The 25,061-nt window shown below is 47.7% G+C and overlaps 1 protein-coding gene across 1 annotated transcript in view; it reads right to left on the bottom strand.

Moving 5' to 3' along the window:
- Positions 1 to 25,061, bottom strand: part of ASPG (asparaginase) — a 73,447-nt gene that overhangs the window by 20,787 nt on the left and 27,599 nt on the right. Inside the window, exons 3-9 of the mRNA XM_073638631.1 lie at positions 22,444 to 22,555; positions 15,774 to 15,899; positions 13,915 to 13,998; positions 9,189 to 9,315; positions 4,548 to 4,660; positions 4,291 to 4,476; positions 3,390 to 3,503 (exon numbers count right to left, since the gene is read on the bottom strand). Coding sequence (XP_073494732.1) covers positions 3,390 to 3,503; positions 4,291 to 4,476; positions 4,548 to 4,660; positions 9,189 to 9,315; positions 13,915 to 13,998; positions 15,774 to 15,899; positions 22,444 to 22,555 — 862 coding nt within the window. The remainder of the gene's footprint in view (positions 1 to 3,389; positions 3,504 to 4,290; positions 4,477 to 4,547; positions 4,661 to 9,188; positions 9,316 to 13,914; positions 13,999 to 15,773; positions 15,900 to 22,443; positions 22,556 to 25,061) is intronic.

Below are 25,061 nucleotides of genomic sequence, written 5' to 3'. Positions count from 1 at the left end.
TGCGGGTACGTGCTGCCACTTGGGAGAATATTGCTGCAGGCTGTACAGAGTGCATAATAGTAGTCCTGCCTGGTTCTCTTGGACCTTGAGCCCGGCATAGTGCACTGGGGTGGCTATGCAGAGGGCCCTACAGGGGGTGGCTATGCAGAGGAGCCTGGACTCACAGCCGAGGAAGAACTCCAGCTGTTATCTTATCCCACCAGTGTGCCCCTAGGTCCAGCGCCGAAGATCCACGGTCCTGTGCCCCGCCGGAGACTGGCTGGTCTTCCCTTATCCTGCAGCAGATAATGGCCGCTGGAGTAAAGTTAAGAAAGAAGGGGGGCGGAGAGCTGAAAAGGGCGGCAGAACTGTGTGAAATCGCCCCCTCTATGACACTGTAGTGTCATATTTGTCATCTGGTGGGCGGTCCTGGGAGAGGAGGTGGCGGCTTCGGCTAGGCCGAAGCCGCGTCCTAAATTAGATGCCTGATGCCCAAAGGTACTGCAGGCCGGCGCGGAAGTCCGAGAGGGGGCCGGATCTGAACCGGACCCCCATCCCCCAACGGATTTAAAGGCAGGATAGCGGTGGGGGTATAAGCGGAAGGGGGGGCTCTGTGAAGAGTCCCCCTGAGGCACCATAGAGCTGGTGCTGCCGCAGAAACAGGGCGCAGGGAGGCCTGTGCCTCTGTTGTGTTCTGCCTGCGCTCCCCCTGGTCCCGACAGGAGCCTGCAGCAGGGCTGGGGTCCCTGGATTCAGCCGTAGTGTGCTGGCTGCTGGGAGCTGCTGCCTTTACAGGCCCTACCTGAGGCGTTTCAACCTAATACCCCCAGGGGGGGATTAGGGAGGTGCTGTTGTCACCGTCAGGGGGCTATATCCTCGCCTCGACCTCAACCCAGAAACCAAAAGGAATTGGGGAAGGAGGGGGGTCTCGACTTCGAACCAGCACCCGAGGGGCTGGGGAAGGAGCGACATGGGGAATAGCCATCTCAACTTCAACCGTGCACCCCATAATAAGGGGCCGAGGAAGGAGCCATGCCGGGAGTCTCGCAGTAGACCCACTTTTCTTCATCTTTAATCCTGTCGATGAAAAACGGAGTAAAAGTTTTAGGTGTGCCTCCTATGCGACACTAAGCAAAAACTGGAGAAGGCTGATGCCGTCCCGGGGTGTATACTGCAGAGGAGGAGCCACAGTTAATCTTTTTCAGATTATGCATAGTGTCGCCTCCTAGTGGACAGCAGCATAACACCCATGGTCCTGTGTCCCCCAATGAGGCGACAGAGTAAATAAGGACTTTTGCAATTTGCTGCTTATTAAAATTTCCAGCCGGTCTTCAGACAGTAAAAGTTTATTTTTTCTTTTGTTCATTGTTGCCTAGGAGACCAACCACCGCTGCCTTTCTAGCTTGTAAGCACTGCACTCACACTGGCCGGGATTAAGATGTAACCGTGCGCTCCAGAGATCCCTGCCAGCTCCAGCACAGGGCTTACAAGCTCACTAGAAAAAGATCTTGTGTGCAATGTGCATATATGGTTGTCTAGCAGCGGTGGTCGGTCTCCTAGTCAACGAGCTGAAAACAAAAGAAGTTAATAGCTCAATAATGGAAGTAAATTTTAATAAGTAGTAAATTGCAAAATTGCTTGTATTTTCAAGTACTACCCAACATTATCCATTTATGATACCACTTTAAAAGGAGCCAAGTTGTTGTTCTCTGCTCAGTACAGTGAGGGGGCCGCTATTGGACCATTAGCCAGGAAGGAGGGTCCGGAGTCCTCTCCAGAACGTCATCACTTCTAAGGACAGGAACACATTTTCCAGGATGCCCCTTTTCTGAGCTAAAGTTGTGCCAATTTTAGAGTTGTGGTGTTATTCCTTAGGAGTTGGCCAAAACTTGGACCTTGACTTCTGAAATGCTGTAGACTCCAAAGTAAAATAATAAAAAAAAGTTTTACCTGCCACACCGATGCTGCGCCGGGTTTCCCGCTGATTGTGTGACACTTATGTCAGGCGAGCCCTGCATCTAATCAGCGGCCACTAATTGACTGCAGAGCTCACACTTCTTCCTGACGTCTGAGTAACGTCGTTCTAGGGAAGTATAAGCCAAGCGGCCGCTGACTGACTGCAGCGCTCATGTCACACAGGGAGACACGTCAACGAGGGAACCGCACTGGTGCGGGAAAGGAGCAGGTATTAAATTTACTCGGGAGACTCCGGCATTGAAGGGGTGGTTCAAGGAATGGCAAATCCTAAGAAAACGCCCTTACGAAATTTGCAAAGTTTTTGGGAGTTGATCCAATAAAAAAATATATTCTGTTTACTACCACAGCAGAAAAACAGAGCAATGTCAGATCTCCAAGCTATTCTGTGTTTGTCATGGTCATGACACCCTAGACAGTTTGGAGGACCCAGCACATCCATGCATTACACAGACCATTGATTTCTATAGGAACTGTGCAGTACTTTAATACTCCTGTGGTGGCGCTACAAAGAATAAAAAAAAAGGGATTGTAGATTACAATTAAAGGGGTTGTCCAGAATTAAGAAAACAAACCTGTTCTCTCAAAAACAGCACGGCACCTATCTGTAGGTTGCATCTGGTATTGTAGCTGATCTCCATTATAGCGGCGCTCCAATACAACCTGGGTGCAGTTTTTGTAAGACAGGAGCCATGTTTACTAACCTAGGACAACCCCTTTAATTATTTAGGATCCCAGCTGCCTGTTTCCAGGGAACCTAAGAGGGATAGCCCAAAAAAAATAAAAACCACATCCCCTTTAAAAGAGTCCCTTGTACAATACAAAGTAAAACTATGCAGAGTATTATATTCTCTGTTCGCCTTCAGTATGAAATTTAATTTAATTTTCAAATACAAAATAGCAATAAAGTCTGGGACGCGAGATCCGACGTTCTTTAATAAAGGAAAACGGTAAGGAATGAAAGAAGTGATAAAATATGTATGGGCTTTTATTAAGAAGGGCGAGATTTTGAGAAGAAAATGTTATTAAAAAAGAAAAGGAACAAAGTTTTTATAGTGAGACGTTGTCATTTAATTTCAGCCATGTATAAATGGCGCTGTGGTGTGCTGCGAGATCACCGCTCCAATAACTTCTATGGGTCTACAGAAGAGTGAGTGACGGTTGCATCCATAGACCGTGTATAGAGCGGTGGGCACACATGCACGAGTGACGCCCGAGTCCTATTATACCCACTGAGCGTACATTTATCACCGATCCGGTGGGATTATTGGAAATCTACTGTAAAAACTCCCACCGATCAGCTGAGCCAAGCAGAGCACCTGTCACAGCGCCACCTACAGGAGTGTGGCCATGCCTGGTACTGCAGCGCAACTAGAACAGCCAATAAAAATGAATTGTATGCAGAGGAGATCAGGTAATCTTGTGATGGAACATACCTGTTTTTTCTGCTCCAAGGTAAGATGGGTTTTGCCTAAAACATAGGATAGTTTCGCCAATGCGGCTTCTGGAGTCAAATCACATCCTGGGATCACGCCGACCACAGTAAGAGCCTGCAGGGGGGAACAAGTCAAAAGCAAACATCATTTACTAGCGGAAAAATGTGAATGATCACAAAGGGGGCCAGAGTTCAGAACAATATGCTATCGATTTACCAGACGGGAATACCCCAAAAATGAGCTTACGGGTGATTACAAAGACTGTATACAGCTGTTACCACCACCGCCCTCTGTAAAAAGGATCAGGTCAGGACAGGTGCAGACAATAATGCCGTCACTCACTGACAGCAAGCAGATGTCTGGAAAGTGATAGTCGGAAGCTGCAGAACTTCTCGTGACAGAACGATCACACTTTATTCCCGCAGATCAGGAAATACCCTTTAAGCGGCTTTGCTGTGTGTTTAGATTGTCGCTGAGCGACAGCGTCCTGCATTGTGTGCGCTCATGGCAGGATTACACACAGGCAGCTCTGCCCGGTGCTGCCGCCGCCAAGTTCACTGTCATCAAAACAACCACCAATTAAAACACTTAAAGGAAAGTCCCCCCCCAGCCGAAAGCAAAGTTCATGGAAGCGACCTTCCCCGAGGCTCCTGCGTGATGTCCTGATCCTTGCAATGGAGACTCTGGTTCCTTTATACCGAACTCTGGTCCCTCAGCACCAGAATGGAGCAGCCCCTTCAGTCAGCTCACCGCCAACCCAGGGTGTCCATACTGCCAGGATATATGGTTACTCCAGTGCCGCTTACATCCAGGCTCAGATCCCAATGCAGAAATGACCGATGATGGAGCAGCCCTTTAATACTGGTAACGCCCCCTGTAAGCGGCCATGTTGTACACGCACCTTTCCGGTGGCATAAGACACTGTCACAGAGCCCCGCAGACACTGTGTGCAGTTAATAATCGCCACGCCACGCTCCGTAGCCGCCTTCAGTTCTTGCAATAGATCGAGTCGGCAATCAGGGGCATTTCCAGAGCCATACGTCTCCAGCACAATGGCCTCCATGGGCGGCTGAAGGAAAGCCTTTACCTGCGCATTGAATGACAGATTAGATTGTGAATGTATATGACCAGCTGCACACTACACATTCGGATACATACGGTGGCGGCGGTGATCCCAGGGAATATGCGCAGCAGGCCCACGTTTCTGTTCATGTCTGTGTGCACGTGGAACTTCTTGGTAGTGTTTGCTCTCCAAACAGTCTCCCAATTAACTAGAAATAAAAATACTGCTCAGTATTCAGGTCCAGACCCAATACATGGCCGGATGTGCAGGAGAGACGCTTCACTCCCTGTCTGAAGCCGGCTTAAAGGCTCCAAGATGCAGCTATCAGATTGATGACGGTCCCATCACCAATCCACTGTGACCAGCTCCTGCGACACCTGGAAGTTCACAGCGCCATGCACTCTGCAGTGGTTGCTCTGTTCACCCGAGAACGTCCACGGCGTATGGAGATGTGTTGTTGTGGTGCCATATACTATATACGTGGGACCTGCAAGCAGCTACTTAAGGGTAGCTCATCAATATCGTAGTAATGGACAGCCCTTTTAAATAAGAACAGACAAAGGCCCATTGCCAGGCACAGACGTATGAAAATGATTTTCATTCTTACTACCAGGTGGAGATTGGTTTCTAACTTCAACTAATCCTAAGTCAGGTCTGCAGCCGCTTCCCTCCGTCCTTAAAAAAACATAAAACCAAATCGCTTGAGTAGAGTCGAATACCATGAAAGGTTGATCATGACGAACGCGGCCTTTGTGTTACCTGCGGCTGCTTAATTACCTACAGCGAGTATGTAGAAAACTCAATACATAGCACAAAGAGCAGCAGCATACAGGCAAAAAAGTACGAGGAGCGGCGGCGTACAAGAAAAAAAGTACGAGGAGCAGCGGCGCACAGGAAAAAAAGTACGAGGAGCGGCAGCGCACAGGAGAAAAAGTACGAGGAGTGGCAGCGTACAGGAGAAAAAGTACGAGGAGCGGCGGCAAACAGGAGAAAAAGTATGAGGAGCAGCGGCGTACAGGAGAAAAAGTACGAGGAGCGGCGGCAAACAGGAGAAAAAGTACGAGGAGCAGCGGCGTACAGGAATAAAAGTACGAGGAGCGGCGGCGCACAGGAGAAAAAGTACGAGGAGCGGCAGCGCACAGGAGAAAAAGTACGAGGAGTGGCAGCGTACAGGAGAAAAAGTACGAGGAGCGGCGGCAAACAGGAGAAAAAGTATGAGGAGCAGCGGCGTACAGGAGAAAAAGTACGAGGAGCGGCGGCAAACAGGAGAAAAAGTACGAGGAGCGGCAGCGCACAGGAGAAAAAGTACGAGGAGTGGCAGCGTACAGGAGAAAAAGTACGAGGAGCGGCGGCAAACAGGAGAAAAAGTATGAGGAGCAGCGGCGTACAGGAGAAAAAGTACGAGGAGCGGCGGCAAACAGGAGAAAAAGTACGAGGAGCAGCGGCGTACAGGAATAAAAGTACGAGGAGCGGCGGCGCACAGGAGAAAAAGTACGAGGAGCGGCAGCGCACAGGAGAAAAAGTACGAGGAGTGGCAGCGTACAGGAGAAAAAGTACGAGGAGCGGCGGCAAACAGGAGAAAAAGTATGAGGAGCAGCGGCGTACAGGAGAAAAAGTACGAGGAGCGGCGGCAAACAGGAGAAAAAGTACGAGGAGCGGCGGTGGACAGGAGAAAAAGTACCAGGAGCGGCGGAGGACAGGAGAAAAAGTGGCGGCGTACAAGAGAAAAAGTACAAAGAGCGGCGGTGTATAGGTGCAGTCGCCTCTGGAGTCAGATACTGTATTACGAGACTGTGCCCAACTATAACCGATGCCAATAATGTAAAACTACGGCCGGCTTCACACGTCCATGATTCATGGTCCAAGTAGGCGCCTCTCCCGACCTGTAGTGGGCAGCCTCATAATGCCCGTAAGGTTGTTGTGTTCTGGTCAGGAGACCCTTGGATGCTCTGTACATCGTGGTCTGTAAGTGAGACCATGAAGTATAGAGGTCTGAAACCTGGCAAAGATTTAAAGGGATTCTCCAAGACTAAAAAAAAAAAAAAAAAAAAAAAAGCAAAACAGATTTTTCCAAAATCAGCACCATGCCTGTCCGCAGGTTGTGGCGGGTACTATCACTCACTTCTACCCAGCTCCATTGAGCAGAGCTGCCATATGGGATGCAACCTAGAGACAGGGGGGGCCTTTTTAGGTAAGAAAGCCGCCATGCTTTTCTAATCCTATACAAATTGAATAGTCTGGCATATTGAGCAGTTGTATGAGAAGTTGGGGTACGGCACCATACAGGCTGGAGGAACACGGGTACCCGATTCCAGATCAGTATGGACTCTATAATAATGAAGGTTGGCCATACACTTAGAGGAATCCTGGTGTAACCTGCTGATTTTGCACATTAGCTAATGTGTAAGGGGGTATCTGACCCCTCTGCCAGCAGGCGACAGGATAAAGAGTCGGACATATTGCATTTAATGAGAAGTTTGACAGCATCCTATTTCTTTCTCCCTGCTGAAAAGACATGCTTAGCTGATCCAAGTGTGCATGTATGGAGGTGGGAGGAAGAGCCGGCAGCTGATCGATGTGTGCACATGACCCTATTACTGCCATATTGCAGAGAAATTCACCAGCAGAGTAAGGTGAGCAAGTATTGGGGGTCCCTGTGAGAGGCTATACAGACCATGTAGCTGATGTAGCAGAGTCAGTGTGTCCATGAACGCTTTGCGCATACAATGCACACCCTGCTCTGCTACATCTAATTGTTTCCTGACAGTAACATGATATGGCAGTTGTGCAGGTCTTAGTTACACCCTCCATCCTCCCATTAAAATGGGACCCATTATAAAACAGCAGAATTACCACCGCCTACATACACGATCAACACATCAAACCGTCCTACGCTTCTAACTCCGCTGTAACATAGGTAATGGATCCCATCAGACACTTTGATGGATAAAGTGCATCTGTTAGAGCAGTTTACGAGCAGAGTGTTCTGCGTCCCCATGCGATGTTTTACAATCAGGCCCTGTGTAGTTTTGGATCGAGGTCGCAGCCTCTTCTCAATCCTGCAAGCACGGACGCCCTTCTCGGCCAGTGACATTTCCATAGGAAAGTCTGGTCTCAGCTGCACCGAGGAACGGAGGAATCCTTAAAATAACAACTCCCTAAGGAGTGGCGCATCCACTCAGTGATGAAATCAAACTAGTCCGGTGGCTTTTAATGACGGCACAGGCCAAGCAGAAAATCAGGTGAATCCAACCCAGGATGGAGAGGGAGTAACTTGGGTACACGACTAGCACAGCAAATCCGCCACTTGTTAGGCAACCTTTCCATGTGCCTTCAGAAATTCCACTGCGTTTTACAGTGCCAACATAATGCATGGCATTTCTTAAAGTCCCGTGCACCAATTGTGAAAAATATCAGCAGCGTAAATTGACAAGAGCTGCAGGATTGAGGTCTGCTGTCAGCAAATTTATGCCGCAAATGTCACCGTCACAGCGGGACCTGCGCAATCCATACGCTTTGTGAGAAGAGTCTGAAGAGTCACTTTCTTCCTTCCTCATCATTAAACAACTTCATTTAAAATGATTGTATGATCAGAAAAACATGAACGCCTTCTTCCAGAAACAGCACCGACCCTGCGCCACTCAAACTCCTCCAGAGCTTCTCTTGTGCTGCACCTACTCTCTGTCTTTAGTAACTCTGCCCCTGAACGGTTCCATGATGAATATTGATAATGGCCGGATGGACAATTAGTTTGCACAATGGCATTTGGAAATTTTTCTAGTACTCGTACGCTGCAGGTCCAAGGTACAGAACAAGCATTCCCACTTCTGACCAGATTCTTTTCATATTTTTAAGCTCCGGAGAGAAATGTCCCGTTCATGATGAAATCCTAGAGATTTTCGTGAAATGCAATAGATGTTTTCATGGAGCAAATGGTAGTTTGGTTTAAGGAAACACTTCTGTTTTCCATATAAAGTGGGTGGCAGGAACCCATGAGACGTCATGGTGCAGATGATATAGTAAGAGGTTAAACACTAATATTAATGGTGTGGGCAATTGGGCTACTGTGGAAGAAGAGCCGAGATCGGGCAGATCGAGAGAGACGACTGTGTGGGCATGCGGGCTGTTGTGGTGGGGCATCGTCTGGGGCACGCGGGCTGCTGTGGTGGGGCATCGGCTGGGGCACGCGGGCTGTTGTGGTGGGGCATCGGCTGGGGCACGCGGGCTGCTGTGGTGGGGCATCGGCTGGGGCATGTGGGCTGTTGTGGTGGGGCATCGGCTGGGGCACGCGGGCTGCTGTGGTGGGGCACCGGCTGGGGCACGCGGGCTGCTGTGGTGGGGCACCGGCTGTTTTGTGGGAAAGTCGGATGAGGTACTCATTCTGTTATGCAGGCAGGCTAACCAGGGCACTCAGGCTGGGTTTCTAAGGCTTTTACATTGGTTCTCTAATTTAGACATCAAGGAGCCCTGGTAGTAACTGAACCATAGTTCTCCATGTCTAAGTACCATATTGATCGAGATCTTGGTTGAGACCCGCTTGCTTGAGAACATTAGAAGACCTTCCTGGTGCAGGTTCTGGAGCCTAGAGAGGTGACAGGGGTGAGACTCCACCATTAAAACCAATCATTAAAAACACAACCCTGGTTTGTTCTACAAGACCTTCATGACTCCACTCCACTTCCGCTCAGACTCACACTGGGGAGAAATTACAGGGATTACACGGCCGGGCAGCTTACTTGTAATATCAACTTCAGCGTTGGCAAGTGGAGGCAAGTTGGGAGATGTGAACGCATTGAAGCTTCCAGCATCCACCTTAGTCACCCGGTTTCCCCTGTAGAGCTTGTGATGAAAATAGAGACACACCTGAGAAACCGAGCGGAGAGAAGAACAGAGCGAGTGTTACAACATGACAGACCTGCCCTGTAATGCCCCATTATTACAGCGGATAATTCACAGGGATCCCAGGAGGCCCCACAGCCACAGATGCCAACAATCCTAGCACACAGTCCCAGACCCCATACATCTGATGCCATCGGTCACTTTTCTACAATACCCCCTTTTTCACATGTAAAGCGCCATGGAATAAATGGCACTATAATAATAAATAATAAGAATTAGCACCAAATCTCATTCAGCAACGTTCCTGGACTGTCCCGAGTACATGTAATCTTCAATCAGACCGGCAGCAGCTCCACTACACCCGTGTCCGCGAGGTACCAACATCTAGGAGACCCCCATGCCAAGATATGCTAGAGCCACTCTGCAATATATGGTGGTCCTCCTCCCATCAGGAGTCTCATCTCTCCACCAGAGACATTAGGACTCTGTTAGTAAGTTATCTAGGTTACGAATAATCATTTAGCTATCCAAGCTCAACCATCTAGAGTCGGCCAAACCTATCGATATCAGCCAACAGTGTATTATGTATGGGGGTCTCCAGACTCTCCTCAGACAGATGAGGTCAAGGGGGAAAAAAAAAAAACTATCCGGCCTATTGGATTTCCAACAGTCAATCCTTTTGTTCAGAATGGAGGAGCCGGGAGGAGAAGGAAGGAAGGAAGACAGGACAGGCAAGGCGAGCCTGGAGGAGAAGGAAGGAAGGAAGACAGGACAGGCGAGGCGAGCCTGGAGGAGAAGGAAGGAAGGAAGACAGGACAGGCGAGGCGAGCCTGGAGGAGAAGGAAGGAAGGAAGACAGGACAGGCGAGGCGAGCCTGGAGGAGAAGAAAGGGAGAAAGGGAGGTAGGGAGAAAGGGAGGTAGGGAGGGAGAAAGGGAGGTAGGGAGGGAGAAAGGGAGGTAGGGAGAAAGGGAGAAAGGGAGGTAGGGAGAAAGGGAGGTAGGGAGAAAGGAAGAAAGGACAGGCAAGCCTGGAGGAGAAGGAAGGAAGAAAGGACAGGCAAGCCTGGAGGAGAAGGAAGGAAGACAGGACAGGCAAGCCTGGAGGAGAAGGAAGGAAGACAGGACAGGCAAGCCTGGAGGAGAAGGAAGGAAGACAGGACAGGCAAGCCTGGAGGAGAAGGAAGGAAGACAGGACAGGCAAGCCTGGAGGAGAAGGAAGGAAGACAGGACAGGCAAGCCTGGAGGAGAAGGAAGGAAGACAGGACAGGCAAGCCTGGAGGAGAAGGAAGGAAGGAAGACAGGACAGGCGAGGCGAGCCTGGAGGAGAAGGAAGGAAGGAAGACAGGACAGGCGAGGCGAGCCTGGAGGAGAAGAAAGGGAGAAAGGGAGGTAGGGAGAAAGGGAGGTAGGGAGGGAGAAAGGGAGGTAGGGAGGGAGAAAGGGAGGTAGGGAGAAAGGGAGAAAGGGAGGTAGGGAGAAAGGGAGGTAGGGAGAAAGGAAGAAAGGACAGGCAAGCCTGGAGGAGAAGGAAGGAAGAAAGGACAGGCAAGCCTGGAGGAGAAGGAAGGAAGACAGGACAGGCAAGCCTGGAGGAGAAGGAAGGAAGACAGGACAGGCAAGCCTGGAGGAGAAGGAAGGAAGACAGGACAGGCAAGCCTGGAGGAGAAGGAAGGAAGACAGGACAGGCAAGCCTGGAGGAGAAGGAAGGAAGACAGGACAGGCAAGCCTGGAGGAGAAGGAAGGAAGACAGGACAGGCAAGCCTGGAGGAGAAGGAAGGAAGACAGGACAGGCAAGCCTGGAGGAGAAGGAAGGAAGACAGGACAGGCAAGCCTGGAGGAGAAGGAAGGAAGACAGGACAGGCAAGCCTGGAGGAGAAGGAAGGAAGACAGGACAGGCAAGCCTGGAGGAGAAGGAAGGAAGACAGGACAGGCAAGCCTGAAGGAGAAGGAAGGAAGACAGGACAGGCAAGCCTGAAGGAGAAGGAAGGAAGACCGGACTGGAGAGAAGAGCCTGGAGGAGAAGGGGGACAGGACTGGAGAGAAGAGCCTGGAGGAGAAGGGGGACAGGACTGGAGAGAAGAGCCTGGAGGAGAAGGGGGACAGGACTGGAGAGAAGAGCCTGGAGGAGAAGGGGGACAGGACTGGAGAGAAGAGCCTGGAGGAGAAGGGGGACAGGACTGGAGAGAAGAGCCTGGAGGAGAAGGGGGACAGGACTGGAGAGAAGAGCCTGGAGGAGAAGGGGGACAGGACTGGAGAGAAGAGCCTGGAGGAGAAGGGGGACAGGACTGGAGAGAAGAGCCTGGAGGAGAAGGGGGACAGGACTGGAGAGAAGAGCCTGGAGGAGAAGGGGGACAGGACTGGAGAGAAGAGCCTGGAGGAGAAGGGGGACAGGACTGGAGAGAAGAGCCTGGAGGAGAAGGGGGACAGGACTGGAGAGAAGAGCCTGGAGGAGAAGGGGGACAGGACTGGAGAGAAGAGCCTGGAGGAGAAGGGGGACAGGACTGGAGAGAAGAGCCTGGAGGAGAAGGGGGACAGGACTGGAGAGAAGAGCCTGGAGGAGAAGGGGGACAGGACTGGAGAGAAGAGCCTGGAGGAGAAGGGGGACAGGACTGGAGAGAAGAGCCTGGAGGAGAAGGGGGACAGGACTGGAGAGAAGAGCCTGGAGGAGAAGGGGGACAGGACTGGAGAGAAGAGCCTGGAGGAGAAGGGGGACAGGACTGGAGAGAAGAGCCTGGAGGAGAAGGGGGACAGGACTGGAGAGAAGAGCCTGGAGGAGAAGGGGGACAGGACTGGAGAGAAGAGCCTGGAGGAGAAGGGGGACAGGACTGGAGAGAAGAGCCTGGAGGAGAAGGGGGACAGGACTGGAGAGAAGAGCCTGGAGGAGAAGGGGGACAGGACTGGAGAGAAGAGCCTGGAGGAGAAGGGGGACAGGACTGGAGAGAAGAGCCTGGAGGAGAAGGGGGACAGGACTGGAGAGAAGAGCCTGGAGGAGAAGGGGGACAGGACTGGAGAGAAGAGCCTGGAGGAGAAGGGGGACAGAACTGGAGAGAAGAGCCTGGAGGAGAAGGGGGACAGGACTGGAGAGAAGAGCCTGGAGGAGAAGGGGGACAGGACAGGAGAGAAGAGCCTGGAGGAGAAGGGGGACAGGACTGGAGAGAAGAGCCTGGAGGAGAAGGGGGACAGGACTGGAGAGAAGAGCCTGGAGGAGAAGGGGGACAGGACTGGAGAGAAGAGCCTGGAGGAGAAGGGGGACAGGACTGGAGAGAAGAGCCTGGAGGAGAAGGTAAAAACAGGAAACAATTGCCTGGAGGAGAAGGAGTACAGGACATGAGAGCCTGGAGGAGAAGGTAAAAACAGGAAACAATTGCCTGGAGGAGAAGGAGTACAGGACATGAGAGCCTGGAAGAGAAGGAGGGAGAGAAAATGGGCAAAAAGACTGACAGCACGCAGATGGCATCCCTAAGCTATGCTATTTTTCATAAACCGGTTGCTAGAAAACAAATGTGAAACCTTAATTTTATTATTTTTTTTATCAGACAAACAGATGGTAAAAATGGACATGTAATGCAAATGGATTAAAAACTGATCAGGCCCAAATAGCAGCATGGGTCGGCTATGATCTGTGCAGTCTCCTCTGTTTCCATCTTGTATCATATGTCTGCACTGGAAATGGAGACCGGCAGACACTGCGGACCCCATCTGCTAAAAACAGCTATTTAGTAATAGCAGCAATGCAGTGATCTAGAAAGATGCTTATCGTGCAGCAGTCTGCCCGGCGTGTGCTGCGGAGCCAGCCTGACATTTGCAGAGGGAGCGCAGCGACGGCGGGGATTTCTCTGTATCTGTGTGTACAGCGTTTAATGCTGATTATGACTCTAATCCAGTTAAGCACTGTACACACATTACCAGGGAACAAGGGCACAACCTACGTGCAATACACGGTGTCAGCCGGAAGATAGTCCCCTCTGCTCCACAATACAGATTGCAGGGGTTATATATACGTCTAATATTTCCAGTGTCATTCTTTCTAATGGGAAATGTCCCCTACAATGGCAGAGAAGCAGGTAGCAGGTGAATCTACAAACTGGGTCCAAAGTGGGGGGACAGTGATTTCCCAAAACTAGAAAACCCCTTTAACTCTACAAACCTGAAATAGAAAAATTCCTTTCAGAACTGCTAAATGAGGTACTGGACAGTGAAGGTGGCGCCCCCTATAGCTTTGTAAACCCCGACATGACTCTTGTGTAGCTTGGGTACAAACAGAAGCTGCAGATTGCCCCCTTGTGTCCAGATACGGAAATTCACATGTAACTGAAGAGCACACATGCCCATATGACAAACCACAACCTACTAAATGAACGCGAGGATGATCGCTCGGGGCAAAAACGGTGGCAGAGGACCCCCGGGCAACAAAGGAGCCGCCTGCTTGAATATTGCTAATTTAATATATGCTGAGACAATGAATAGGCCATATTGCCCATAGAGCCCCCTGGTAGTCACATAAGCAGCACATAGGCAAGTCTGCCCCCGACAAGCCCCAGTAATAAGTACGTATGACCACTCAATTAATAGGTAAAGTTTCAAAACAATTTAAAAAAAAAAAAAAAAAAAAAAAAACTGACCTCAGGAATGACAAACTGGCCGGCAATCATCAGCGCCCCCAACAGGTTATCACGACCATCGTTCCGCATCTCATAGATAGGAACCTGCAAGAAAATGAAATAGCCATGGCCGGTCATCTCCGCTGATGAGAACGTGGCGCGGCTGTAATGCCACGCAACATGTGGACGGCTGCGACTTGCTTCTTAAAGAAGAGAGATTTTTTTTTTTTTAAGGGGTTGTCAAAGATTAGAAGCAGCCAGCTGCCGATAAGAAGTAATCAGGGTGCAGCATTTATTTAAAAACCTGAGAATGGGAACCAAATTGGTGCAAAGAAAATGTAAAGTTTTCATCAAGTTGTTAATGGCAAGATTTACCTAGAAATAGAGAGATGGCAGATAAATGGTCACTGCAGCCGAGAATGACAGTGGGTAGGAGGTGGTCCGCAGGGCTCCCGTCCAGAAGCAAAGGAATACGGACATGGCCTCTGGAACAGGGTCCTGCGCAGGCCCGGCATCAGCATCCGGGCAAGTGCCGGGGACCCTGAGCAAGTGCCGGGGGCCCACTCGCTGTTGTGGACACCGGCGCGCTAAGGAGCCCATGACTCAGAGGGTCCCAGTGCCAGCACCCGCGAGTAGCCCCCCTGCTTGCTCGGGGTCCTGACTCTTGCAATACTTACCTCTCCCTGTTCCTCCGCAGATCCTGTTTTTTCCGCGTCTGGCTGTGACGTCTCAGGGCAGAGGGTGCAATGGCATCACTTCAGTGCGCCCTCTGTACTGAGTAGTCACAGTGCAGAGAGCCAGAAGACAGCGAAGCTGAGGAGTCCAGAGCAGCAGCGAGGAGAGGTGAGCATTTGATTTTTTTTTCCTGTATGGAGCATTATGGGGCCCATTATACTATATGGAGGACTATGTGGGGCACATTATACTGTATGGAGCATTATATGGGGTTCATTATTCTGTATAGAGAATTATATGGGGCCCATTATGTTGTATGGAGCATTATATGGGGCCCATTATTCTCTATAGAGCATTATAAGGGGCCGATTATTCTGTATGGAGCATTATATGGGGACCAGTATCCTGTATGGAGCATTATATGGGGACCAGTATCCTGTATGGAGCATTATATGGGGACCAGTATCCTGTATGGAGCATTATATGGGGACCAGTATCCTGTATGGAGCATTATATGGGGACCAGTATCCTGTATGGAGCATTATATGGGGCCCATTATTCTGTATGGAGCATTATATGGGGCTCATAATGCTGTATGGAGGACTATACTGTCCGGTCTGCACTGTGCGCTGTGAGGATTTGCTGGTTTCTGAGATATTGTAGAATTTACAATAGATAGCACTCATGTAGTGTAAGAAGTGAAATCTTTGGCATTGTACTATATCTATATTTCTTATCTGTGCACCATGAATCGTGGTATGTGTTAAAGGGGCCACTGAGACTCTCTCACCCGGGGCCCACGAAAACCTGGAGCTGGCTCTGGTCCTGAAAAATTGTATTTACTCATCTCTAATGCCTAGTCATCCCTCCACCACAGGGACCAAAAGAAAAAAAATATTATATGTGTTTTTCTGCAGTGGCCCTCTGTATGGGACAGCACAGTCTGCTGCACTTTTCTATATAGTAAAATAAAAAGTATACAGACGTATAATCGGCCAGACGGAGGCCAGGGACTAAGTGCACAGATGTGTACCCGGCCTTAGCTCAGCACGTCATACCAGCGTTCATCCAGTTTCCCAGAAGCAGACGACACAAATGGATAGCTACTCCTTTCATACAGATGGTCTACGATTTGCTGTCCAAGTACATGCAGCGCGGCAGACCCTTCCTCAGACGACCACCTACAGCTGGACGTCGTGACTTACCTGGGATCCGGTCAGCACAATGGTTTTCCCCAGGTTCTCGCACATAAAGGATAAAGCTGACGCAGTGTAAGCCATCGTGTCGGTGCCGTGAAGAATGACGAAGCCATCGTAATGCTCGTAGTATTTCTGCAGGGGGCGCCGTTCAGTCACAGACATGAGAAAGAAAGAAGAGAATAAGGCTCTCGTTACAACAATGAAGACTACAACGGCCAGACCGGATATAGGGCTGAACTGGGACACAGAGAGAAGGATATCAGGAAATCCATAGAAATCCCCGGCCGCTGCGGATAAATGGATATTATACTTTGTTCTTGACATTAAAAATTTCCCTAAGGATGCAGAAAAGGAATAAAAGGCTTAATCAGGGAGATAAATACAGGCGAGAAAATGACGAAACTCCATTTAATGAGGGATTACAAGAGAGTCCTGATCCTCTTCACAGATCCTATACTGATCCGGATCACTGCGGATCTCGCACCACAGGCTCATTCACCTGTAAGGACTGTAAAATGCAGCTTTCTGCAAAGCACCTGGGTAAAGGATATGGACATTTAAGAGGGCCCCAGTAACTATAGGCAGCTGCCAGCTGTGTTTCACAGCCAGCATCTGCCTCAAACAGCAGCAAGCAGAGCAGCCACTGTCATTTAAATGGCCGTGTTGCCAGCGAGCACAAGAACCAGCTCCCATCGCCTCCCCTCGACATGGTCGCAGGCAACAGGCGTCTCCTGAAGACTCCCATCACTTCTAGCTCAGCTTCATAAGAAAACATCAATTTCCCTACATACTTCAATACTGGAGCACTAGTAATAAGCGTTCAGACATTCGAGGGTTAAAGAAAAAAATAAAAGTTTAAACCAAGAATAAAAATAAATAAATCACCCCCTTTTCCCAGTCCAAAAATAAATAACTAAATATTGGGTGCATCGGCGTCCATAAAAGTCCGATCTATCAACACGTAAAAGTGTCAACTGTCAAAAAGAAGGGGGAAAAATAAAATCACAACCCCAAAATTGCAGTTTATTGTTGCTACGGTTCCGAGCTCCAAAAAAAACTGAATAAAAAGCGATCAAAACATGGTTTTCTCCCCAAAGTGGTATCAATAAAGTCAGATCGGCACACAAAAAAAAACAAGAAAAAAAATTTGTTTTACAATGCTACTCACCCTTATTGGCACACCTTCATTTTATTCATAGACTGTACAATATCTTCAGAAATAAATGGAAATGTACCAAAGTTATATCCTCAGGATTTTTTAATTAGTGGTCCAAAGTAATACAGTGGTGGCCAAAAGTATTGGCACCCCTGCAATTCTGTCAGATAATACTCAGTTTCTTCCTGAAAATGATTGCAATCACAAATTCTTTGGTCTTATTATCTTCATTTAATTTGTCTTCAATGAAAAAACACAAAAAGAATTGTCCTAAAGCCAAACTGGATATAATTCCACACCAAACCTAAAAAAGGGGGAGGACAAAAGTATTGGCACTGTTTGAAAAATCATGTGATGCTTCTCTAATTCGTGTAATTAACAGCACCTGTAACTTACCTGTGGCACCTAACAGGTGTTAGCAATAACTAAATCACACTTGCAGCCAGTTAACATGGATTAAAGTTGACTCAACCTCTGTCCTGTGTCCTTGTGTGTACCACATTGAGCATGGAGAAAAGAAAGAAGACCAAAGAACTGTCTGAGGACTTGAGAAACCAAATTGTGAGGAAGCATGAGCAATCTCAAGGCTACAAGTCCATCTCCAAAGACCTGAATGTTCCTGTGTCTTCCGTGCGCGGTGTCATCAAGAAGTTTAAAGCCCATGGCACTGTGGCTAACCTCCCTAGATGTGGACGGAGAAGAAAAATTGACGAGAGATTTCAACGTAAGATTGTGCGGATGGTGGATAAAGAACCTCGACTAACATCCAAACAAGTTCAAGCTGCCCTGCAGTCCGAGGGTACAACAGTGTCAACCCGTACTATCCGTCGGTGTCTGAATGAAAAGGGACTGTATGGTAGGATACCCAGGAAGACCCCACTTCTTACCCCGAGACATAAAAAAGCCAGGCTGGAGTTTGCCAAAACTTACCTGAGAAAGCCTAAAACGTTTTGGAAGAATGTTCTCTGGTCAGATGAGACAAAAGTAGAGCTTTTTGGGAAAAAGCATCAACAGAGTGTACAGGAAAAAAAAGAGGCATTCAAAGAAAAGAACGCGGTCCCTACAGTCAAACATGGTGGAGGTTCCCTGATGTTTTGGGGTTGCTTTGCTGCCTCTGGCACTGGACTGCTTGACCGTGTGCATGGCATTATGAAGTCTGAAGACTACCAACAAATTTTGCAGCATAATGTAGGGCCCAGTGTGAGAAAGCTGGGTCTCCCTCAGAGGTCATGGGTCTTCCAGCAGGACAATGACCCAAAACACACTTCCAAAAGCACTATAAAATGGTTTGAGAGAAAGCACTGGAGACTTCTAAGGTGGCCAGCAATGAGTCCAGACCTGAATCCCATGGAACACCTGTGGAGAGATCTCAAAATGGCAGTTTGGAGAAGGCACCCTTCAATATCAGGGACCTGGAGCAGTTTGCCAAAGAAGAATGGTCTACAATTCCAGCAGAGCATTGTAAGAAACTCATTGATGGTTACCGGAAGCGGTTGTTCGCAGTTATTTTGGCTAAAGGTTGTGCAACCAAGTATTAGGCTGAGGGTGCCAATACTTTTGTCTGGCCCTTTTTTGGAGTTTTGTGTGAAATGATCAATGATTTGATTTTTGCTTCATTCTCTTTTGTGATTTTTCCTTGCAAGCAAATTAAATGAAGATAATACCAAAGAATTTGTGATTGCAATCATTTTCAGGAAGAAACTGAGTATTATCTGACAGAATTGCAGGGGTGCCAATACTTTTGGCCAGCACTGTACAACAATAAAACATTGTTTTTCAACTTCCATGTTGCAATTTCAAAGAAGAAACAGAATAAACAGCATGTGCAGCAATAAAACCCCCCTAATTAATACATGGTTGCAGAGCCTTTGGCATTGCTGACAGCCTCCAAACGTTTCTTGTAGCCATCTATAAGCTTCTTGCTCTTCTCAGCTGGAATTTTCTCCCACTCTTCCTTTGCAGTTTGTCCAAGCTCTTGAATGTTTGCAGGGCTCTTTTTCTCAATGGCAGATTTCAGGTCACCCCAAAGATTTTCAATGGGATTGAGGTCAGGACTCATTGCTGGTCTAATTCAAACAGTTCATTTTTTCTTTTTCAACCATTCCTGTGTACTTTGGGATGTGTGCTTTGGGTCATTATCTTGCTGTAGGACCTATGATCTTCGACTTAAACCAAGTTTTCTTACACTGGGCAGGACATTTCGCTCTAAAATCTTTTGATAATTCTCTGATTTCAAGATTCCTGTGATACGGTCAAAGCTTCCAGTACTAGACGCAGCAAAGCAACACCCCAGCATTATAGATCCTCCACCATGCTTAACTGTTGGTAAGGTGTTCTTTTCATTATAACCTTCATTGCGCTGTCTGTAAACAAACTGTTGCTTTGCATTGTCAAAAAGCTCTATTTTTTGTTTCATCTGTCCACAGAACATTTTCCCAGGATTGTAGTTTGTCAAGGTACTATTTGGCAAAGATCAGTCTTTCCTTTTTATGTCTTTTCTTCAGCAATGGTTTCTTCCTTGTCCTTCGCCCACAAAGCTCTGCTTGGTTTCGGGTGTGTCGTATGTTACTTGTTGAAACCATGACCCCAGACTGTTCCAGATTGGCCTTCAGGTCTTTGGATGTTTGACGTGGTGTTTTTTCCACCATTTGCACCAACCTTCGAAGACCTCTCTTTTCAATTTTCCTCTTTCCCCCTCGTCCAGGGAGGTTGTTGACAGTTCCATGCTTGGAAAACTTCTTTATAACATTGAGAACTGTTGAAACTGGGATACCAAAGTCTTTGGAGATAGCCTTATACCCTTTGGAAGCCTTGTGTTTGCTAATAACAGTTCTGATGTCCTCAGACAGCTCCTTTGTCTTCACCATCATGACAAAGGAACACTGAAGTTATCATTCATTGGCTAATTCATGCCACATGGGCACAGACAATCTCAGGTGAATTTCTTTTGTGATTTACCACAGGCGAGTCAAAATGTGTTTCCATACTAAATGAATGTAAAGGGTGCCAATACCAGTGACACAGCAAGCTTTAGGTTTTTCTATTTTTCCCTCCCATTGTTTTTTTGCTTTTTAATATTGTTTATCATTTTCTCTTTTGTATTAAACACGAGTGCTCTATAGAAAAACACTGTTTCGCTTGATTTATTTTTTTTTCAGGCGTTCTTCTACATTATGTACTTAAACTAAATGGGCGCCAATAACAATGAGCAGGACTATAGTGATTAAAATCAGTTTAGAATTTGTTCGTGTTGCCAAGAGAAATTTAGCACATAGGCCATAAAAATGCTTTTAAAACAAATGTGCAAAAACAAAAAAATTGCCTGGTCATTAAGGGGTTAAATATATAATCTGAACACAAAAGTTAACCCTCTTCAGTCTCAGTCATAATGGTTGGACAACTACACACCATGACGTTATGGCACATTTCATTAAAAAAAAAGGCAAAACTTTATATTTTCTGAAGACCCTTTATACCCCAGATTGGAGCAGCAATGGAGGGGACACACACACACACATTAATATATATATATATATATATATATATATATATATATATATATATATATATATATATATATATATACATATATATATACACACACACACACACACACACACACACACACACACAGTACAGACCAAAAGTTTGGACATAACTCATTTAAAGATTTTTCTGTATTTTCATGACTATGAAAATTGTACATTCACACTGAAGGCATCAAAACTATGAATTAACACATGTGGAATTATATACTTAACAAAAAAGTGTGAAACAACTGAAAATATGTCTTATATCCTAGGTTCTTCAAAGTAGCCACCTTTTGCTTTGATGACTGCTTTGCACACTCTTGGCATTCTCTTGATGAGCTTCAAGAGGTAGTCACCGGAAATGGTTTTCCAACAATCTTGAAGGAGTTCCCAGAGATGCTTAGCACTTGTTGGCCCTTTTGCCTTCACCCTGCGGTCCAGCTCACCCCAAACCATCTCGATTGGGTTCAGGTCTGGTGACTGTGGAGGCCAGGTCATCTGGCGTAGCACCCCATCACTCTCCTTCTTGGTCAAATAGCCCCTACACAGCCTGGAGGTGTGTTTGGGGTCATTGTCCTGTTGAAAAATAAATGATGGTCCAACTAAACACAAACCGGATGGAATAGCATGCCGCTGCAAGATGCTGTGGTAGCCATGCTGGTTCAGTATGCCTTCAATTTTGAATAAATCCCCAACAGTGTCACCAGCAAAGCCCCCCCACACCATCACACCTCCTCCTCCATGCTTCACGGTGGGAACCAGGCATGTAGAGTCCATCCGTTCACCTTTTCTGCGTCGCACAAAGACACGGTGGTTGGAACCAAAGATCTCAAATTTGGACTCATCAGACCAAAGCACAGATTTCCACTGGTCTAATGTCCATTCCTTGTGTTCTTTAGCCCAAACAAGTCTCTTCTGCTTGTTGCCTGTCCTTAGCAGTGGTTTCCTAGCAGCTATTTTACCATGAAGGCCTGCTGCACAAAGGCTCCTCTTAACAGTTGTTGTAGAGATGTGTCTGCTGCTAGAACTCTGTGTGGCATTGACCTGGTCTCTAATCTGAGCTGCTGTTAACCTGTGATTTCTGAGGCTGGTGACTCGGATAAACTTATCCTCAGAAGCAGAGGTGACTCTTGGTCTTCCTTTCCTGGGGCGGTCCTCATGTGAGCCAGTTTCTTTGTAGCGCTTGATTGTTTTTGCAACTGCACTTGGGGACACTTTCAAAGTTTGCCCAATTTTTCGGACTGACTGACCTTCATTTCTTAAAGTAATGATGGCCACTCGTTTTTCTTTACTTAGAATTTGTATTATGGCAAGAAAAAAGCAGCTAACAGTCTATTCAGTAGGACTATCAGCTGTGTATCTACCAGACTTCTGCACAACACAACTGATGGTCCCAACCCCATTTATAAGGCAAGAAATCCCACTTATTAAACCTGACCGGGCACACCTGTGAAGTGAAAACCATTTCCGGTGACTACCTCTTGAAGCTCATCAAGAGAATGCCAAGAGTGTGCAAAGCAGTCATCAAAGCAAAAGGTGGCTACTTTGAAGAACCTAGAATATAAGACATATTTTCAGTTGTTTCACACTTTTTTGTTAAGTATATAATTCCACATGTGTTAATTCATAGTTTTGAAGCCTTCAGTGTGAATGTACAATTTTCATAGTCATGAAAATACAGAGAAATCTTTAAATGAGAAGGTGTGTCCAAACTTTTGGTCTGTACTGTATATATATATATATATTTATTTATTTATTACTACTGATAGGTAATGCACAACCTCTCATACCACAGCTCCATCTAGTGGCCAAGCAAAGAATGACAAGACACTGAATGTAGTAAGGGGAGCAGGGAATAAACTAGTAGTTTTTCCCATCATTACTGGGGTAGGGTTATATTAGTTTTAGGGCAGGTCTGACTCCAGTACTAGTGTGAGGCTCCGTCACTTCAGCAGAGGTGCTGGACATTAGTAGCTCTCACGCTTTCTACCTTGATGTCCTTGGCGATTTTGGCCCAGTCGTCCGTGGTCATGTTGCAGGAGTCGAGCAGAGGGGAATACTCCACCACTGTGTACACTATGCGTTTATTCTGCTTGGAAAGACTGGAAAAGAAGAAGAAATAGGACACAAATGTACAATATTAGAAAAATATAAATTCTTCATATCATATCGGGTTGGATGGCAAACACTGAGTTATAGGAGCTTTTCTTCTGCGGTTACGGCTAAAGCTAAATGTCATAATTCTGTTGGTTTCCTGTTACCGGGGAGCGATGTATTATGGGAGCTCAGAGGGCAGTAACGATTTTGGGAATAACCCTTTAATGAAGTAAAAATGCGGCTCTAGATCGCAGTATTGAATGGAGCAGAGGTGCACATGCTCGTTGTATGGGACTGCCGGGGAAAGCTGAGCGGAGAGCTCCGTTATTTCCATCAGTCCCATAGACAATGTAAGGAGCAGAGGTGCACATGCTCGTTGTATGGGACTGCCAGAGAAAGCTGAGCGGAGAGCTCCGTTATTTCCATCAGTCCCATATACAATGTATGGAGCAGAAGTGCACATGCTCGTTGTATGGGACTGCCGGAGAAAGCTGAGCGGAGAGCTCCATTATTTCCATCAGTCCCATATACAATGTATGGAGCAGAGGTGCACATGCTCGTTGTATGGGACTGCCGGGGAAAGCTGAACGGAGAGCTCCGTTATTTCCATCAGTCCCATATACAATGTATGGAGCAGAGGTGCTCATGATCGTTGTATGGGACTGCCGGGGAAAGCTGAGCGGAGAGCTCCGTTATTTCCATCAGTCCCATATACAATGTATGGAGCAGAGGTGCACATGCTCGTTGTATGGGACTACCGGAGAAAGCTGAGCGGAGAGATCCGTTATTTCCATCAGTCCCATATACAATGTAAGGAGCAGAGGTGCACATGCTCGTTGTATGGGACTGCGGGGAAAGCTGAGCGGAGAGCTCCGTTATTTCCATCAGTCCCATATACAATGTATGGAGCAGAGGTGCACATGCTCGTTGTATGGGACTGCCGGGGAAAGCTGAGCGGAGAGCTCCATTATTTCCATCAGTCCCATATACAATGTATGGAGCAGAGGTGCACATGCTCGTTGTATGGGACTGCCGGGGAAAGCTGAGCGGAGAGCTCCGTTATTTCCATCAGTCCCATATACAATGTATGGAGCAGAGGTGCACATGATCGTTGTATGGGACTACCGGACAAAGCTGAGCGGAGAGCTCCGTTATTTCCATCAGTCCCATATACAATGTAAGGAGCAGAGGTGCACACGCTCGCTGTATGGGACTGCCGGAGAAAGCTGAGCAGAGAGCTCCGTTATTTCCATCAGTCCCATACACAATGTATGGAGCAGAGGTGCACACGCTCGCTGTATGGGACTACCGGAGAAAGCTGAGCAGAGAGCTCCGTTATTTCCATCAGTCCCATATACAATGTAAGGAGCAGAGGTGCACATGCTCGCTGTATGGGACTGCCGGAGAAAGCTGAGCGGAGAGATCCGTTATTTCCATCAGTCACATATACAATGTATGGAACAGAGGTGCTCATGCTCGTTGTATGGGACTGCCGGAGAAAGCTGAGCGGAGAGCTCCGTTATTTCCATCAGTCCCATATACAATGTATGGAACAGAGGTGCACATGCTCGTTGTATGGGACTACCGGAGAAAGCTGAGCAGAGAGCTCCGTTATTTCCATCAGTCCCATATACAATGTAAGGAGCAGAGGTGCACATGCTCGCTGTATGGGACTGCCGGAGAAAGCTGAGCGGAGAGATCCGTTATTTCCATCAGTCCCATATACAATGTATGGAGCAGAGGTGCTCATGCTCGTTGTATGGGACTGCCGGAGAAAGCTGAGCGGAGAGCTCCGTTATTTCCATCAGTCCCATATACAATGTATGGAGCAGAGGTGCTCATGCTCGTTGTATGGGACTGCCGGAGAAAGCTGAGCGGAGAGCTCCGTTATTTCCATCAGTCCATATACAATGTATGGAGCAGAGGTGCACATGCTCGCTGTATGGGACTGCCAGAGAAAGCAGAGCGGAGAGCTCCGTTATTTCCATCAGTCCCATATACAATGTATGGAGCAGAAGTGCACATGCTCGTTGTATGGGACTGCCGGAGAAAGCTGAGCGGAGAGCTCCATTATTTCCATCAGTCCCATATACAATGTATGGAGCAGAAGTGCACATGCTCGTTGTATGGGACTGCCGGGGAAAGCTGAGCGGAGAGCTCCGTTATTTCCATCAGTCCCATATACAATGTATGGAGCAGAGGTGCTCATGATCGTTGTATGGGACTGCCGGGGAAAGCTGAGCGGAGAGCTCCGTTATTTCCATCAGTCCCATATACAATGTATGGAGCAGAGGTGCACATGATCGTTGTATGGGACTACCGGACAAAGCTGAGCGGAGAGATCCGTTATTTCCATCAGTCCCATATACAATGTATGGAGCAGAGGTGCACATGCTCGCTGTATGGGACTGCCGGAGAAAGCTGAGCGGAGAGATCCGTTATTTCCATCAGTCCCATATACAATGTATGGAGCAGAGGTGCTCATGCTCGTTGTATGGGACTGCGGGGAAA

The sequence above is a fragment of the Phyllobates terribilis genome, unplaced genomic scaffold (assembly GCF_046119375.1).
Source record: "Phyllobates terribilis strain yellow unplaced genomic scaffold, ASM4611937v1 Scaffold_7__3_contigs__length_470593459, whole genome shotgun sequence".
Classification (NCBI taxonomy): domain Eukaryota; kingdom Metazoa; phylum Chordata; class Amphibia; order Anura; family Dendrobatidae; genus Phyllobates; species Phyllobates terribilis.
Note: the sequence above shows the minus strand (reverse complement) of the source record. Positions and strands in the feature narration are given on the sequence as shown.